We start from the raw sequence: 17,745 nt of genomic DNA, 5'->3' as shown, positions 1-17,745 counted from the left end.
TTTGCTGAGGCTGAAAGTCTTATATTCCATGACATAGGATTTTTGGTGCTAAAAGGGGGAAAGTCCCAGGCAAACTGGGCCCTCTGGTTCCCTTACACTTAAGTCAGGGACCAGCTAACTTAGAGAGCCTAACCCAGCCTGTGGCCTGTTTGTAAATAAAGTTCCAATAGAATTCAACCAAACACATTTACGACACAGAGTCAATGGCCGCCTCCATGCCATGGTTTGAGAAGTTGCAACAGAGGCCTGCCCAACCTAAGGTCTGGCCCTCTAAGAAAAAGTTTGCCAGCCCCAAACTCTACTTGATTGGCAGCGAGTCAGCTGCAGGAAGGCCTTACAGGCTGTGTGAGCCAGGCTCCCCTTGTGGGGCATGGCCATTAGCAATGGGAGACAAGCCTCCTGTGGAACAGAGAGGTCAGGGTGGGCTTCTGGAGAGGGTGGCGTGGATGTAGAGAGGGCCTTTTTGTCTGAGCTTTAGGGGGAACAAAAATTCTGTAGACTGGAACTGGGTCATGGGAGTTGAACAGAGCGATTCCCGGGGCCAGCACGACTTTTCCCCAATAGCCTCCCAAGGATTCACCAAGTTGCCCCCAGAAGTAACCCTAACAGCCCATGCAGGGGGCTTCCTGTGAGGGCTGGGGCTGGGGGTGAACAGTGCCAGGACCCACTACCTGAAGCAGCCATTCAGCCATCATCTGCTTCACCAACATTACTAAGTGTCTGTGATGTTCCAGGGCCCAGGCTGGCCTCTGGAAACTCCCATGAACAGGCAGAACCCTGGCCACAGGGGGCGGCGGGGGAGGACAGGACAGGGTTACTCAGTGGCCAGATGGAAGCTCATTGGTCTACGTGATCCGAAGGAAGCCCTTGGCTTTGGGCTTTCTGCCTGCCCAGCCCCCACGGGCCCAGCCCTCACCCCAGGTTCCCCAGAAAGACACCCCAAATGGGGAAGTAATAGGAAATGAACTCAGGAATCTGGCAGTCCCCCCAAAAGTGCCCCTTCCTTGTAGTGACCATGGCAACCAGAAGAAAATGGCAGTGGGGGTGGCGGCAGGGAATTTTCCCGTCTTCCTGGGTGCTTGGGCCTCCCGGCCAGGGGGGAGGGAGTGCAGCAGGGCTTGGGGGAGGGGGAGGACAGCCGCAGGAGGGAGCCCAGAACAGATGGGAGGCTGGAAGGTGGAGGAGGTCTCCCCAGCCTCTCCTGGAGGTTCCGTTTGCCAGGCCTGCTCTGGGGCCTGGACCTTGGCTGCTCTCAGTCTTGTGTAGGGCGGCCAGGGTCCTGGCCTTAAAGATCCCCATCCCCAGGGGCTCCGAGGAACCGAGACCTGGAGGAAGCAGAGGCCACAGAGGCAGCCTGGGGGCTGGTCCTGCTCAAGCAGGGGATGGGAGCTAAGGGAGGAAGCTGTGCAGGGTGAGATCATCCCCTTCACGGTCCTTCTGAGGCTCTGTCTTCAGGCCCTGCCTCTTGGCATTGGGCGGGACTCCATTGGTGGTGGCAGCGAGCCCCTCGCCGTCGGGCAGCAGGGACGAGATGCAAACCATCTCGGTGGGAGAGTAGTTGCGCACGGGGTACAGGTGGTTCTTGCGGGAGAGGCGGATGGCCAGCACCACGGTGCACACGAGGAAGAGGGTGGCCACCAGGGCCAGGATGAGGATAGCCAGCAGGCACTGCTTCACGGGGCTGTGGTCCGACAGGACTTCTCTGGGGCCGGGGGTAGAAGAGCTCTGGGGGGAAAGAGTCTGGTTGCTTTTCCAGGATGAATCAGTAGGCAAATTGCCAGCGGCCATGGTGCTGCCTCTGGGAGGATCGGAGGGCACAGGAGGGGCTGTGGTTAGGCCCCTCGTGGTAGCAGGTGTTGTAGGCGAGGCCTTCGCAGGGACTGGATATGTGGGCAGTGCCCCTGTGGGAGTGGGCTCCACGGAAGGGGCTGCCGTGGAAGTTAGTTCTGCAGACAGAGCCTCTATGACTGTGGGTTCTGTGGACAGGACCTCCGTGGAAGTGGGTTCTGTAGTCAGGGCCTCTGTGACAGCAGGTTCTGTGGATGTGGCCTCTGTGGACGTGGGATCTGTGGGCGTGGCCTCTGTGGACACGGGTTCTGTAGGCGTGGCCTCTGTGGACACGGGTTCTGTGGGCATGGCCTCTGTGGACACGGGTTCTGTGGACGCTGCTGCTATGCCTGCTGGCCCCATGGACAGGGCCTCTGCTGTAGCCGACTCTGTGATTGTATCCTCTTTGAGGATTACAGTGACTGGTTCTTTGGTCAGAGGGTCCAGTGTGACAGAAATTCCCTGTGTGGCCAGTTTCATGCTCGGATTCCCAGTGGCCGCCCCTCCTGCATCCAGGACAGTAGAGTCCCTTGTGGCCATCTCCAGAGTGACTGGCTCAGGTGTTGCAGTCCCTGCAGTATCTCTCTGTCCAAATGTTCCCAATGAAGCCAGAAGCTGGGGTCTCGAGGACATGGGCTCAGTGCGATTTTGCAAATTTTCTGGAGGGTCTGTGAACGGCTGATCATACTCATACTCGTCAAATTCATCCCCATGTACCTGTCTCCGGCCGCGGGTGAGTAGGAGACCTAGGGCCTCCTTGGCTCCATCCTCCCAGGTGTCCCATGGCCAGAGGCTGCTTCCAGGGCCCAGCAGGGTCAGCAGCAGAAGGAGTTGCAGAAACATGGTACCTGGAGGGGGACACAGACAGAGGGATGTCAAGGACAGCTGTACCCCTGAGCCTGCCAAGCACCCCCAACCTTGACCCAGAATGGTTACATCTGGGAGTCTCTCTAGTCTGGGGTATTCTCTCTCACCACTGGGGTCCATGAGCAAGATTTTGGACACCACAGGTCTACAGGATACACCCGTTCATTTGGATCTTCAAGGCCTCTTGGAGTCTGATTCCATATCCCTTTGTTCCACTTTCCCTTATCTTGGCTCCACCCACACAGCCCCAGCCTGTCCCTCAGATTCTCGGTTCTCTTATCCTTTCTCAGCGTCTAGGCATGGTCCAGTTCCCCTTGGCTGGGTCCTCACTTCCATGATGGGGATGACAGCACCTATTCATGGGCTATTGTGAGGATAAAATGAGGTGACACCTGCAAAGCCCCTTCCCACTTTGCTCCCATTTCCACCTCCTGCAAAGTGCCTCTAGTTTGGTTCGTTCAGTAAACCTATCCCATAAATCCTCAAGGGCCTGGAGACATCAACTGCACTATCTGTGGCCAGGAGAAAACTCAAATCTTTTTTTTTTTTTTTTGCTTTTTCGGGTCTTGCTTGTGGCATGTGGAGGTTCCCAGGCTAGGGGTCAAATTGGAGCTACAGCTGCCAGCCTACACCACAACCACAGCAACACTGAATCCCTGACCCACTGAGTGAGGCCAGGGATCAAACCTGCATCCTCTTGGATACTAGTTGGATTTGTTACTGCTGCACCACAATAGGATCTCAAACAAATATTTTCTGAACAGCCCTGCCCTTGGCAAGCTGACAATTGTCTCATTTGCCTGTGGGTAAGGGAGGGCCACTATCCATTCCGGTATCATGTCTCAGCCTTCCGACCAGGTAGCCAGAAAGGGCACTTCCTCTACCTTTGGCCATCTCACTGGTCTTTCTTCTTGACCTTTGAACCCTCAGGCCTTCTGGGTTTCTCTCTCTCCCCTTACTCTCCTCCTGGCACTGGCTGCTGTTTGTGGGATCCAAACCATGTTCTTGGTCAGGATTCGGGAATTCCTGGATTCCCTGGACATGATACTCTCCAGTGGAATGCAATTCCACACACAGTGTCTAGGGCCTGAATAATTCTAGTACCTTCCCTTGTACTTCACATAATTTAGAGCAGAGAGCAGAGAGATGTTCATCATTCCTTGAGTGGCTGTAACTCACAGACCCCTCAGCTTCCAGGTTCGATCCAACCTCTCAGGTGTTAGTTAGAATTATGATGATTTCCAAAATCCCAATCGGAGGAGTTCCCTTGCGGCACAGAGGGTTAAAGACCTGGTGCTGTCACCGTAGCAGCTTGGGTCACTGCTGTGGCGCAGGCTCGATTCCTGGCCCAGGAACTTCTGCTTGCCGTGGGTGTGGCCAAAAATGATAAAAACAAAAATAAAATAAAATGCCAGTCTGAGCATATCTTAAAATAATTTCTTAGACCAAACTTTATGATATTAGCACCAGCTTCATCTGGTCCTCACAATTATCCTGATTTTACTGAGGACAGATAAGGCTCAGAGATGTAGAGTGCTTTGCCCAAAGACACAAAGCTGGCAAGTGGCAGAGATCAGATTTGAATACAGTGAAGACACGGTAAGATTCTGTGGAGACACCTGACTTTGTTGAGAGGGCAGAAGGAGCAAAGGCTTGGAAGACAGCTTAGCCTGCTGGGTTTGTGGCTGCAGTTGGGGACACATTAGGGAGAAGGCGGGAAGAATAAGGAGGACCTCAAAGCCCACATCACCCAGAAAGGTCACCCCCTCTGTACCAGGTGCTAGGCAGGGCACAAGATTAAAAGCATAGAATGTGGGGTCTAACAAAAGGATATTCGAGTCTCAACTCTGTCTCTTATAGGCAGAATGACCTTGACCCAGCTCTTTGCCTTGCTGAGCCTCAGTTTTCTCATCTGTAAAATGGGAACAAAAAATAGTACCTATCTTAGAGGGCTGTTGGGAGAATGCAATGAGATGATGGATTCAAAAGTTCCAGGCTCACAGTAGGTGCTTAATAAATGTCTCATATGCATACACACACGCACGCGCGTGCACATACACACACGCACGCACGCACATTCTTTGCCTCTGAACCTACCTCCAGAAGGAGGCAGAATTTTTTGCACAGGGAGTGGAGTTTCTTCTTGCAGGGAGAGTATATGGCCCAATCCTGGCCCTGCTTCCCTAGGGGTGGGGGACCTTAGGAAAAAGCCATCAGCTCAGGGACATATTTCATAACTATGAAAAGACTTGCATCTACCACCCCCACTTGGACATTCTCAGTTCCTGGAAGACAGACCCCTTTGCCACTTCCTGGAAGCAGAGGGAGGAACAAAAACAGAAGACCCAACCCACTAGTTCCTGGGTTGGGAAGGTAACTGGGCGAGTCAGGGGCCAGCTTTCTGCAGCCCGGAGGCTGGGCGGGGACTGCAGAAGGGATGTGTTATGTTCCCCAAGGGGGATCCTCTCCCCTCAGCTGCCTTCATCCCCCACACCCATCCCCACGGTCCCCTGCATGCAGAGGCAGCCTAGGGTGGACCAGAGGCCACTTCACCACTGTGTAACCTAAGCAGGTCCTTCCCCCTTCTCTGAGCCTCAGCTTCCTCATCTGTAAAATGGACAATATTGTCTCAAAGGTAAGAATGGAATGAGATGTGGCAGGGAAGGTCCCTGAGGACAGAGGAGCAGAGGAGAGGGAGGTCTCGGGCTCCAGGAGGGTATAGAGATGGGGACCTCGCTACCTTTTCCCCTGTGGGCAGCTAGGGAAATCTGGCTAAGAGCAGAGACCTCCTCGCCCTTTGGGGGTAGGATGGTGCCCCCTGGGAGAGCCCATACCTCCCTGCCAGGGCCTGTATCAGGCGACCAGCTCACCCTGGACATCCCCACCATTAACACTGGAAATCTGTCGCCCAGCCTGGTGCCTGGGCTTTGAAGGCAAGGGACCAGGAACAGAGCAGCCTTGAGCCAGACTGTGGCCAGGCAGCCATCGGCCCACGTGACTGAAACCCACACGGCTCCCCAATCCTTAACCCACTGAGCGAGGCCAGGGATGGAACCCCCATCCTCATGGATACTAGTTGGGCTCGTGACTGCTGAACCATAACGGGAACTTCCAATAACCCTGTCTTCTGAGCTAACCCTGTAGGAGTCTTACTAGCCCCTTTCAAGACAGGACAGAGTTTTGTGTCATTAGCCTGCTGTGGCCTCCTTTGCCTGGAAAAGCAGTAAAGCTGTTCTTTCTGCTTCACCCAAAGTTCTTGTCTCTGAGACTTAACGGGTGCCAGGGTACAGAGACCGGTTTCAGCTACAATGTCAGGGACTTCAGCACTGGCTGGTATGGCTCCCATTACACCGATGAGGGAAGCAAAGCTCAGGACACGTAGTCACTCCCTCCGGGCCCCACCTTTCACCTCTTCTCTCCTCTGATGGCAGGAAAACAGTCACCACAGTAGTGGGGTGGGCAGGGCTCAGAAAGAGGGCTAAGACATGCCACATCCTATTTGTCTTGTTGCTTGCCTAACGGGGGAGGTCACACACTACTCATTTCCTGTCTTTCACCCTCAACCAGGGTGCTTCTGCCCCGAGCCCCACCCAGGCTGCAGGGAGGGGTGAGGTAGCTGCCGGGGCCACACCCCAGCTCCAGAGACTGTGCTTTGCGGCTGCCCTGGACTACTCAAGAAAGATGCTCATGGGACTCCAAGAAGCTCGGGATCTCCCGCTTGGAATCTTGGATCTCAGGGGTTCCATCATTCAAGAGCTTGGAATCTGAGGATTTGAAAGACTGAGCATCTCAGGATGTGGGCTGAGCAGCCTAAGAGAAGAGAAGAGGCTCAAATCAACAAGGAGAGCCAGGGGTTCCCCACATCCCAGAGCCAGTCTGAGTCCTGGTAGGCTGGTCGTGTAACCCAGCAGGACCCTGTGGGGCCTTCCTGGGACAGACCCCCTCCCCCGTATCCTCTGCCTTGACTCCTCCTGGAGTACCTAGAGGACAGTAGCTGATGGACATGTCCTGAGTCCCTCTACAGATACCAAAACCCCCACCGGACAGACGAAATTAACTGCTTGATGACTCCTTGGAGCCTAAGGATTGATCAGGTTAACCCTGGTGATACTGCCCTGTTACTTCATCATCAACGAAGCAGAGAATTGTACACGAGCTGATCACAGACCCTGGGAGTCTTCTCCTTCACCTGACCTTTAAAAAATGCTTTGCTGAAGCTCCTTGGGGAGTTCTGGCTTTTTGAGCTGTCCGGACTCCTTGTCTGGAGCCTTACGATAAATGCTGCAATTTCCTTCACAACCCAGCGTCAGTAGATTGGCTCTGCTGCACGCAGGTGAGCAGAACTAAGTTTTGGTTCAGTAACAAACAGGCCCTGGCCCAGCTCTGGATCAAATCTAGTATCACATCAGATCCAGTCCCAGCTCTGTCACGTACAAGCTGTGTGACTTTGGGCAACTGAACAGACGTCTCTGAGCCACGGGTTTAATAGTACCTACACTTCGTGGGTTTGTTATGGGTGGAAGTGAGCTGATCCAGGTTGAGTGTTACCACACAGAAAGTGCTTGATAAAGGCCAGCTGTTGTCATTGTCATTCTGCATCCTGAAAAGTCCCCAACACTGAGACAGTTTTGACACACCCCTGACCTCGTCAGTCAGAGAAAGCTGGGGGCCAGGAGCCCTAGAAAGCTTTCTCCACAGCAAGCCCTGGGCAGCATACACAGCCTCGGCCTCTGGTTTGTGACTCACAGGTTTAAAGTATAGACAATGTGCTGGGCACTGTTTTATACATGAATTATTAGCTCGCTCAGGCCCCAAAACCTCCACATATTAACCCCACGTGAAAGATGGGGAAACTGAGGCCCACTTGGCCCACACAAACAACGAGAGGGAATGGGGAACTTTAAACTGGGTGGTCTTGCTCCAGAGCCCACTTCAAAGTTACAGTTCCGCATTACCCATGAACAAGGCGTGGCCATCCTCTGGAGCCAGAGCAAATCCTGCCTCCTCCAGGAAGCCTTCCCAGATTGTCCAGGCATAATTATTGTTCCCATTGTTTAATCCTTTTTTTTAAAATGTTTTTTTTTCCTAAACATTCATTCCCATCAGCCCATAAATGCTAATAGGAGAAGACCCACGGATGTCTTGCAGTTCATACTATACTCCCAGGGCTTAGTGGATGGACAGGCACTCGGTGGGCACTGTGACACTGGTCCCTGCTGGCCCCACCAGATTGCAAGTCTCCACTGGATCCCTGGCCCCCACAGGCCGGGCATCCTGGGGGTCATTCAAGGCCTTTTGCAGCAGGAGTGGACCCATGGGTGAGGCAGGGCAGACAGCACACAACTACACAGGAAGTGCTGTCTGCAGGCTTTGGGCCTCTCATCTGTCATCTTGCCCCTCCCAACCTTTTCTCATCAATTACCCCAACCCCATCAAGGAATCTTTTTCAGACATCACTTTCTGTAATTATGACCCACCCCCACGAAATATACTGCAGATACACCTGTTCAACGTGCTGTGCCCTTCGCATGGCGCAGTGTGCCCATATCACCACGGTGAGAGCTAACTCTTTTTTTTGCCTTCCCCTGCTCCCCAAAACCCCAACGCTCAACTCTTATACCCAAATTTGCTGACCCGGTACAGAGGAGGTAAGGTCTTTTTACAAATGAATTCATTGAGACCTATAGCTGGTTTTAGTTTAACAACTGACAATTTTCAAAGGATATCATGTAAACGGACAGATGGACCAGCACACACACACACACACACACACACACACACACACACACACACACCCCAGTCATCCTGTAATAGAGAAGAACAGGCCTGACTCCATATTGGATCTATTCCCTTAGCTCTAACCTTTGTGCTCTGTTGCCTGTGCTTAGTCATACTGGCTCTGCACCTTTGTAAAAGAATGTTGCCCATAGCGTGAAACATACATAACAGCTTTTTTAAATGCATAACACTTTTCAAAGTTCCTACTATAGCACAGTGGGTTAAGGATCCAGTGTTGCAGCTGTGGCTTGGATCTGATCTCTGGCCTGGGAACATCTATATGCCATAGGTGTGGCCAAGAAAGAAAGAAAAAAAAAGGTATAACACTCTTGAATTCATACAGACATGGAAAAGTTAGAAAACAGGGTTTCCGTCGTGGCTCAGTGGAAACAAATCTGACTAGCATCCATGAGGACACAGGTTCAATACCTGGCCTCACTCAGTGGGTTAAGATATGGCATTGCTGTGAGCTGTAGTGGAGGTTGCAGATGCGGCTTGGGGGTCTGATGTTGCTGTGGCATAGGCATAGGCCAGCAGGAATAGCTCCGATTTGACCCCTAGCTTGGGAACCTCCATATGCCACAGGTGTGGCCCTAAAAAGCAAAAAAAAAAAAAAAAAAAAAAAAGAGAACAGAAAATAGCAATTGTCTTGTTGGAGGTTTACGGGAACACTGTGACCAGAACTATGTTGACAGGTGCAAGAACAAAGAATTTCAGCACCAAGAAGTGAGTAACAACCCCCTTTTAGTATAGAAGAAGCCTGAATTCTAACTCAGGTAAGATGGTTCTTTGGGACACTAGTCTGCCGGCTTCTTGGTCTGTTGACTTTCTGAATAAAGTTGTTATTACCCCAACACCTCATTGCTTGATTTATTGGACTTATTGTTTGGCAATAGGAGCGTGGACTTGGTAACACATTTTGGCGATCCTGCCAGGAGACTTGCTGCTTGTGGCCAGCTGGCCCCAGTTGGGGACTGTTCAGGTAAGGCTGCCAGGACCATATATCCTAAGGGTCTTCCTTTTACAATTCCTCAAGGGGAATCTATGGGGTAAGCACGTAAGTCACTCCAGTGTGTACAGCTGGAAACTTTAATCCTCTGCATTTGGTGCTTTTTTCTCTGGAATATGCCAGTTCGTCTTGTATTTGAGTAGGGTGCCTTGCTGGAGAGGGAAATTGGTGCTGGACTTTTACCTGGTGTGTAAATTAACTCATTTGTTTTTTTGGAGGTTAGCTTCTGGGAGCACCATTTGTGTTTTGTGCTTCTTGTATTTCTGTCTTTAAAAGACAGAAAACGTTTCAAGTAACCCTAATGAAACTCCTCTGGGGAGCATTTGGGTAAGTGGTCTGATTACGGCTATGAATCCATGAGCAAGAGGAAGATATGTTACTGTAACAGTGTGTACATGTCAGGATCTGAGGCATGGTGGCCTTTGAATGGCTCTCTAAGTTATAGCACAATCCTGAAACTAGAGCTATTCTGGGAAGAACTGGGGAAGAATGATGACATCCCTGAGGTGCAAGCATTTTGCTACTACATCAGAATGAGGAAAAGTCAGACAGTTGTCCCCTTGTGGTACAAAGGCTTGAAAAGAAACCCAAGGGGAAAACCTATCCTATAGGGGAAAAAGAGAGAAAACAAGAATGAGGAAACAGCCACTCCAGACACTGTGCCAGTATGCCAGTACACCCACCTCTTTCACTGCCTCCCATTCCTCTATGGCCAGCCCCAGTTCCCAACGCTAGGGCTCAGGAAGTGATCAGACTGGCTCCCTCTCCTTATAGAGATCAACTATTTCCCTGGGCACAAGGACCTGGTCTGCTATCACCATCTAACACTTGACAGGAGGAGTTCCTGTCTTGGCTCAGCGGTGAATGAACCCGACTAGTATCCATGAGGACGCAGGTTCGATCCCTGGCCTTGCTCAGCGGCTTAAGGATCTGGCGTTGCTGTGAGCTGTGGTGTAGGTCGCAGATGCAGCTTGGATCTGGATTGCTGTGGCTGTGGTGTCAGCCAGCAGCAACAGCTCCAACTGGACCCCTAGCCTGGGAACCTCCATAGGCCTCGGGTGTGGCCCTAGAAAGACAAAAAGACAGAAAACAAAAGACTTGACAGAAGACCCAATTTAGACTGGGAGCAACTCCCAGAGGGGGACAATTATTCCACAGGAGGCCTAAATGCAAATCGCCAGCTGTTTGGGTTTCTAAGGCTGCATAGTCCCTTCTTAACCTCAGAATTGTTTTTGTTTTGTTTTGTTTTGTTTGCCTTTTCTAGGGCCACACCCACAGCATATGGTGGTTCCCAGGCTAGGGCTCTAATCGGAGCTGTAGCCGCCAGCCTACGCCACAGACACAGCAACGCAGGATCCAAGCTGCATCTGCAACCTACACCACAGCTCATGGCAATGCTGGAGCCTTAACCCACTGAGCAAGGCCAGGGATCGAACCCAAAACCTCATGGTTCCTAGTCGGATTTGTTAACCACTGAGCCACGACAGGAACTCCTCAGACTTGTTTAATTGGACAACGCTTCTTATAGGGAGGATCCTCTCTGAATCACAGAATTGTTTGCTTCTATTTTTGCTATCCACCACCCTTCATGGATAGACATACACATTCTTCTCAATGTGATGCTTACAGGAAATGAAAGGAGAATGATCATTGAAAAGGCCGGGGAAGAAGGGTACCAGCTCTACAAACAAACCCAAATGGTACACCCAAAGCCCACTTGGCAGCACCCACAGCTGAACCAAATTGAACTTGGCAGCATCCACAGGGAGGGAGCAATGCCCTTATTTGAACACTAAGTGCATCTTGGTAGGGCTTCAAAAAGGGGTACAAAACAAAAGAGTTTGAAAAAATTCAACAAATTCAGTACAAACCCCTCCAAAATGAAGACCCCTAGAAAAGGCAAAAAAAAAAAAAAAAGAAGACCCCTTTGAATTTTTGGAAAGGATTTATCAGGGCTACAGACATTATACTGATGCAGATCCTGAGACCCCATGAAAATACTAGAATGGCAAATGTGACCTTCATCAGGTAAAGCACCCGAGGTTATCAGAAGAAATTAACAAAGATTAGACAGTGCATTTGGAATGAATTCTTTCCATTGGTAGACATTGCTTTTAAGGTATTTAACAGCAGAGAAAAGAAATGGAAAAGAGAAGATGCAAGGTGAAATGCCACTTTTCTAGCTGCCACACTGAATTCCCGAAAGACAGGAGGCGCTAAGAAAGGTAAGCTATTATTAGATAAGTAACAATGTGCTTATGGTCAAGAGGAAGGACACTGGAAAAGAGAATGCCCCAAATTAAAGAAAAGGCGGGCTAAAGACATGGAACCAACCCAAGTATCCACTGACAGATGAATGGATAAAAATGTGGTATATGTAGACAGTGGAATACTACTCAGTCATAAAAAATGAACTAATGCCATTTACAGCAACATGAAGGCACCTATACTAAGTGAAGTATGAATATATACAAGTATACATATGAAAAGGAAGATCATATGATATCACATATGTGGAATCTTAAATTTAAAAAAAGATACAAATGGACTTATCTACAAAACAGAAATAGACTCACAGACAGAAAAAGACTTATGGTTGCCAAAGGGGAAAGGGGAGAGTGAGGGATAAATTAGGAGGTTGGGATTAACACATACACACTATGGTATATAATATAGATTAAAAACAAGGATTTACTGTATAGCACAAACAGGGAACTATACTCAAGATTTTGTGATCACCTATAATGGAAAAGAACATATATAGATATAGATATACACACACACACACACAAACACACACACACGCTATATACGTATCATCACTTTGCTATACACTTGAAACTAACACACCATTGTAAATCAATTATACTTCAATTTTTTAAAAAATTAAAAAAAGAAAGAAAACAAGGTTTAAAAAAGAAATGTGGCCTCTCAGATGGTAGAAGGGGAAGAATGTTCAGACAATGAATGAAGAGGCCCAGGGCTTCCTCTGGATTGGTAGCACCCAATTCAAATATCCCCATGGGAACCCTAGGTAAAACTGACAATGGGGAGCAAACTGACTTTCTGGTAGATACAGGGGCAAGGTATTCTGTACTTAGCACCAGGTTTTATGTGTGTGTGTGTGTGTGTGTGTGTGTGTGTATCCCATGTATATATATATAAAACATTCTTTTTTTTTTTTGTCTTTTTGCTATTTCTTGGGCCGCTCCCGCAGCATATGGAGGTTCCCAGGCCAGGGGTCGAATTGGAGCTGTAGCCGCTGGCCTACGCCAGAGCCACAGCAACGCGGGATCCGAGCCGTGTCTGCAACCTACACCACAGCTCACGGTAACGCCAGATCGTTAACCCACTGAGCATGGGCAGGGATTGAACCCGCAACCTAATGGTTCCTAGTCGGATTTATTAACCACTGCGCCACGACGGGAACTCCTATATATAACATTCTAATCTATCCCGGTCCCTGGGATATCAGGAGCAGTACAGAGTCGATCATTTTCATAACCACTGCAGTGGTTATAAATTAGGAGACCTGATATTAAAACATAATTTCTTATACATGCCTGGAGGCCCTATCCCCCCTTCTGGGCCAAGATCACTTTGTAAATTAAATGCTCAAGTGACATTTTCACTGGAACAACTTGATGTCAGAGTCCTGCCAGAACATGCTCTGAAATACACAGATGGGTGTTTGTGCTGTGGCACAATGGGATCAACGGCGTCTCTGCAGCGCCAGGACACAGGTTCGATCCCTGGCCTGGCACGGTGGGTTAAAGGATCTGGTGTTTCCGTAGCTGCTGCATAGGTCACAACTGTGGTTTGGATCTGATCTCTGGCCCAGAAACTCCATATGCTGGGGGGTGGCCAAAAAAAAAACCCCAAAGACAAAAACAAAAAGGCAAGCAAAATCTACACATGGCTCTTTTAGGAAACCCAGAGGAAGAGGCTGGCCTTGTTCCCCATGAGGTCTATGAAAAGCATGGCCTGAAGGCGCCCCAGGAAGGGAAAGTCATCCCCCAATTTGGATTGTCTAATGCCCTTCACAATGACAGTGGGCTTGCTCCTGTCGCCAGTGTAACCCAACAGGTGTCAGACTGACTGGAAACCACTCATTTAATTTAGGATTAGGTCTTGCCAGTTGCCCTGTGATGGACTAAGCAGGCTTAAATTAAGCCCTTTGGAAAAACAGAGTCGTAGGCCACTCCAGGTGTCTGCCGGGGCAGGAGAATCTGTAGGCAACAGGTCGGCAGACTTGATCTTACAAAAAAGCTGTTTGAAGATCTTAAGTTGCTGTTTCGAGCACAGCCTCCTACCAGATCGGTAATGATGACTTTTGCACTAATTTCTTGTTTCACTACATTAGTGACAGCCGCTTGTTGGAAAGGAAATACTTTTTTTTCTTTTAATGGCCACACCCAGGCTAGGGGTAGAGTCAGAACTGCCACTGAAGCCTCCTCCACAGCCACAGCAACACCAGATCCAAGCCACATCTGCAACTTATGCCACAGCTTGTGGCAGCACCAGGTCCTTAACCCACTGAGTGAGGCCAGGGATCGAACCCGCATCCTCGCAGGCACTATGTCAGGTTCTTAACCCACCAAGCCACAAGAGGAACACTGGAAAGGAAATACTTAAATCAAGCTATCTCCAAATAAAGGGAAAACATATAAAGATTTCACAGGGCAGAGCAGCCTAGATACCCTCATCCCAAGTGCTGGAGTTTATGCATATGTTCAAGTGCTTGTCAAAGTGTTGGGACAGGGCCATTGAAAAGGGGGAGAGAGTCCTCATAACGCAAAGTGCTTACGCTCAGCCTGAGACGCGAGAATATTCCCGGTGCCAACTGGATCAGTTCCGTTCCACCATCACCATCCCCCACAGCAGGAAGCAGGCAGAGTCGTCATCACTCCTTTACCCACAAGCATGTGGAATGTGGCAAATTGTAACAGAGAAGAAGGAGCCTGACTCCATGCTGGATCTACTCCTTCAGTGCTAACCTTCAGTGCCCTGCTACCAGTGCTTCCTCCTGCTGGCTCTGCACTTTTGTAAAAGAATGTCTCCTGTAGCCTGAAATAGACATAAGAGCCCATTCTCAAGGCTCTGCCTCCCAGGCTTGACCTTTAAAGGTATAACACTTCTGCATTCATATAGGGATTTAAAGGTTACAGAACAGAAAATAACACAATGTTTTGTTGGAAGTTTACTGGAACATTGTGACCAGAACTAAGTGGACAGCTGTAGGAACAAAGGATTCTAGCAGGAGAAGTTTGCAACAACTAGCTGCACCCCCTCCCCCTTTAGTACAGGAGAAGCCTGAATTCTAACTCAGGGAAAACGGATCTTTGGGGCACTGGTGTGCCATTTTCTGGGTCTGTTGACTTTCTGAATAAAGTCTCTATTCCTTGCTCTACTACTCCGCCTCTCTGGATTTCATAGCCTGTCCTGCAGTGGGCAGTATGAGTGGTTACAATCCTATTTCTATCAGGAGGCCACCCCTACCATCTTCCTGCTCCAGCTCAGCCAAAGAGACAGAGGGCCCAAGGCCTGGGGTCTCTGTGGGCTCCACGAGGGTCCTGCAGCCAGATGGCACCACCCCAGGTCCAGGCTTGGCCCCTTCCCAGCCATGATGCCGTGGGCAGCTGCTTCTCCCTTCTGAACCTTGGTTTTCTCATCTGTAAAAAGGGGCACAGGGTTCTCGGCTGATTTCCTGGCCCCTCTGAGAGCAGAGGTTCCCATAGGGAGCTCAGCCTGGCAGCCCAGCCCTTTCTGCTGAGACTTAATCTCCATCTGCTGGCTAAGCCTGGTGAGGGAGATATCGACCACTTAGGATGTGCGGCCTGCCTGGGGCGGGAGATATCGACCACTTAGGATGTGCGGCCTGCCTGGGGCCAGGGGAGGCACCGCCTGAGGAAAAAAGAATTTGAGGGCGACTGGAGCCTATGTTTATCCTTATCTCTGTGTGTGTGTGTGTGTGTGTGTGTGTGTGTGTGTGTGTGTAGGGGGGCGCTGGTTTAGCCATCAGCCTCCTCACTATCCTCCTTTATACCCCTAAACACCCCAGATACAAATTTTTGTCTGTTTTCCCAGATAAAAATTAATATGAGAACTCTCCACATTATTTCTCTTTTGCTAGCAATAGTATTTTAATTCAACTATTGTAATGATTTGCCATGGACAAGTATTACTCTTAACCTTACAAAAATGTGAAGAACACAGCTTTGGAACGATCCATAGCCTGAGCAAATCCCTTCCCCTCCCTGGACCTTAATTTTCCCACCCATGAAAGAAGGGGTAGCATAATTTTGAGGGAAACACTCCTGATTTCTCCAGGTTTTTTAATTCAGGATAGCCTCCAAGCCAGCCCTGCAGGAAGGACAGGACTGGCATTGAGGGGAGCAGGATCTGGAAGAGACTGCCGGATAAGGCCACAAACTCCAGGTGGACCTCAATGCCAAGTGCCTAGAGCCTTGGGGTGCCCGGCCCTACAGGGGCTGCAGCTCAGGCCCTACCCAGGTTCTGTCCCCAGCCTGCCCTTAGCTGTCAGGCAGCCCCACCGGTCATGGAAAGCAACCCCGCCAGCCACTCCCTGTGGTTTTGCACACTGGCACTTACCGTGCTCAGTAGAGCATGGGACAGCTGTCTCGTGGGCCCAGAAGTGTCTTCCCTGCTTTAGCGACAAGGACCCAGCCTGTGCACTGCCGTGGCACCCCTGCCGTTGTCTCTGACGGCACCAACCCTCAATGGCCGTGTATAAAAGAAGGAAGCAAGAGTGTGGTTACTCAGGGCCACGTGACGGCCCACAACCCCTTGTTTGTGACAGCCTGGGGACACCGCTGATCAAGCTAGGGTGGGTCATAGGAGACGGGGCCCTGCTGAGCCTGAGGTCACTCCTGTAACCTTGAAAACACCTAGAACCACCTGGGAAACTTTGCAGGTTCAAGCTGCGAGAAGCCACAGCATTATTCTGCGGGAATGAAGCATGGGGGTGAGGGGGGGACCCCACCCACCCTGGGAGAGAGGGAGTGGCCAGATGCAAAGGAGGATAGTTCTTGATTATGGGCTGAGAAGGGAGATGGGGGGGGTACCCAAAACATAGACCTTCCTGAGCTTTGCAAATTGGATGGAGCAACTCTGAGATTGTCTCTCCAAGGTGCCCAAGGGGTCTTTCCCGCTGCAGTCAAGAACCTCTCTAGGGAGGAAGACTACAGGTTTTACCAGCGCAAGGCCTGCTTTTACTTTTATTTATTCTATTCTATTTGATTCAATTCGATTTGATTCTTCTTTTTAGGGCCACACCTGTGGCATATGGACGTTCCCAGGCTAGGGATTGAATCAGAGCTGTAGCTGCTCACTTACGTCACAGCCACAGCAACATAGGAGCTGAGCTGTGTCTGCAACCTACACCACAGCTCACTGCAATGTCGGATCCTTAACCCACTGAGCGAGGCTAGGGATCAAACCTGCATCCTCATGGTTCCTAGTCGCGTTCTTAACCTGCTGAGCCACGACAGGAACTCCAACCTATTTTATTGCTTTTTCCTAATTCACTCATTCAGCCCACCCAGACACCCCAGGCTCTCTGCTCTCTGCTCTCCCACCAGGTCTCAGTTCTCTATCTGTAAAATAGGAAGCTGCCAAAGACAGAAGGTTCTCCAAGAATTGGGGAGGATGCTAAGGGGCAGGAGGGCGGCTCCGAGGGAAATCCCAGGGGGCCAAGTGCCTACCTGTGGGTGGAAAGGGGAGTATAACCAAGCAGGACCCCTACTCCTGTCCCCTGCCTGCCTTTTTGTCAAAGAATCCATTTAATCAGCGAAGTGAGGAAATATAGAAAAAAGGAAAACAGTCACACAAGACAGAGTAACAATAGTTTAGCCATTCAGCAAAGTCAAGGACATTTAGTTCTTCCTCAAGGACTATAGATAATATTTTGAGCCAGGTCCTTGGAGCTGTTTTGCAGGTGCTGAAACTCCCATCAGGTGGAAGAAGTTAACTGCAAGCTGCCCACAAGCATGTAGACCCCAGATCTTTGGAACCAGAAGGTTGATGAAGCTGACTCCCAATGACCGCACCACCAGCCAATCAGGAAAATGTCCAGGAGCTGACCACGCCCTGCTCCTCAAACACTTTTAAGACTCCTCACCACTCCTCTAAGGGGGGGGGGGGGGGAAACAGTCCTTGAGGTACTAGCCTGCTGTGTTTCCTCTTTTCCTGGTAATTAAAGCTCGTTTTTCTGTTTCCTCCCAACTCTGTCTCTGCATTTCTTT

At 50.1% G+C, this 17,745-nt stretch overlaps 1 protein-coding gene across 2 annotated transcripts; it reads right to left on the bottom strand.

The window, feature by feature from the left end:
• On the bottom strand, window positions 1–16,243 carry SELPLG (selectin P ligand). Of its 2 annotated transcripts, none has more exons than XM_047760948.1 (2): window positions 16,094–16,243; window positions 1–2,675 (listed from the first exon to the last, which is right to left on the bottom strand). In XM_047760948.1, exon 2 carries the CDS (start codon window positions 2,668–2,670, stop codon window positions 1,390–1,392), a length of 1,281 nt encoding a protein of 426 aa, XP_047616904.1. In that variant the 5' UTR covers window positions 2,671–2,675; window positions 16,094–16,243; the 3' UTR covers window positions 1–1,389. The 2 variants fall into 2 exon arrangements, with proteins under 2 accessions (XP_047616904.1, XP_047616905.1); XM_047760949.1 differs by lacking the exon at window positions 16,094–16,243 and adding an exon at window positions 14,289–14,523.
• Between the last annotated feature and the right edge of the window lie 1,502 nt (window positions 16,244–17,745).

Source organism: Phacochoerus africanus, chromosome 15, assembly GCF_016906955.1.
Source record: "Phacochoerus africanus isolate WHEZ1 chromosome 15, ROS_Pafr_v1, whole genome shotgun sequence".
Lineage (NCBI taxonomy): Eukaryota > Metazoa > Chordata > Mammalia > Artiodactyla > Suidae > Phacochoerus > Phacochoerus africanus.
This window is presented reverse-complemented; position numbering and strand designations above follow the sequence as displayed.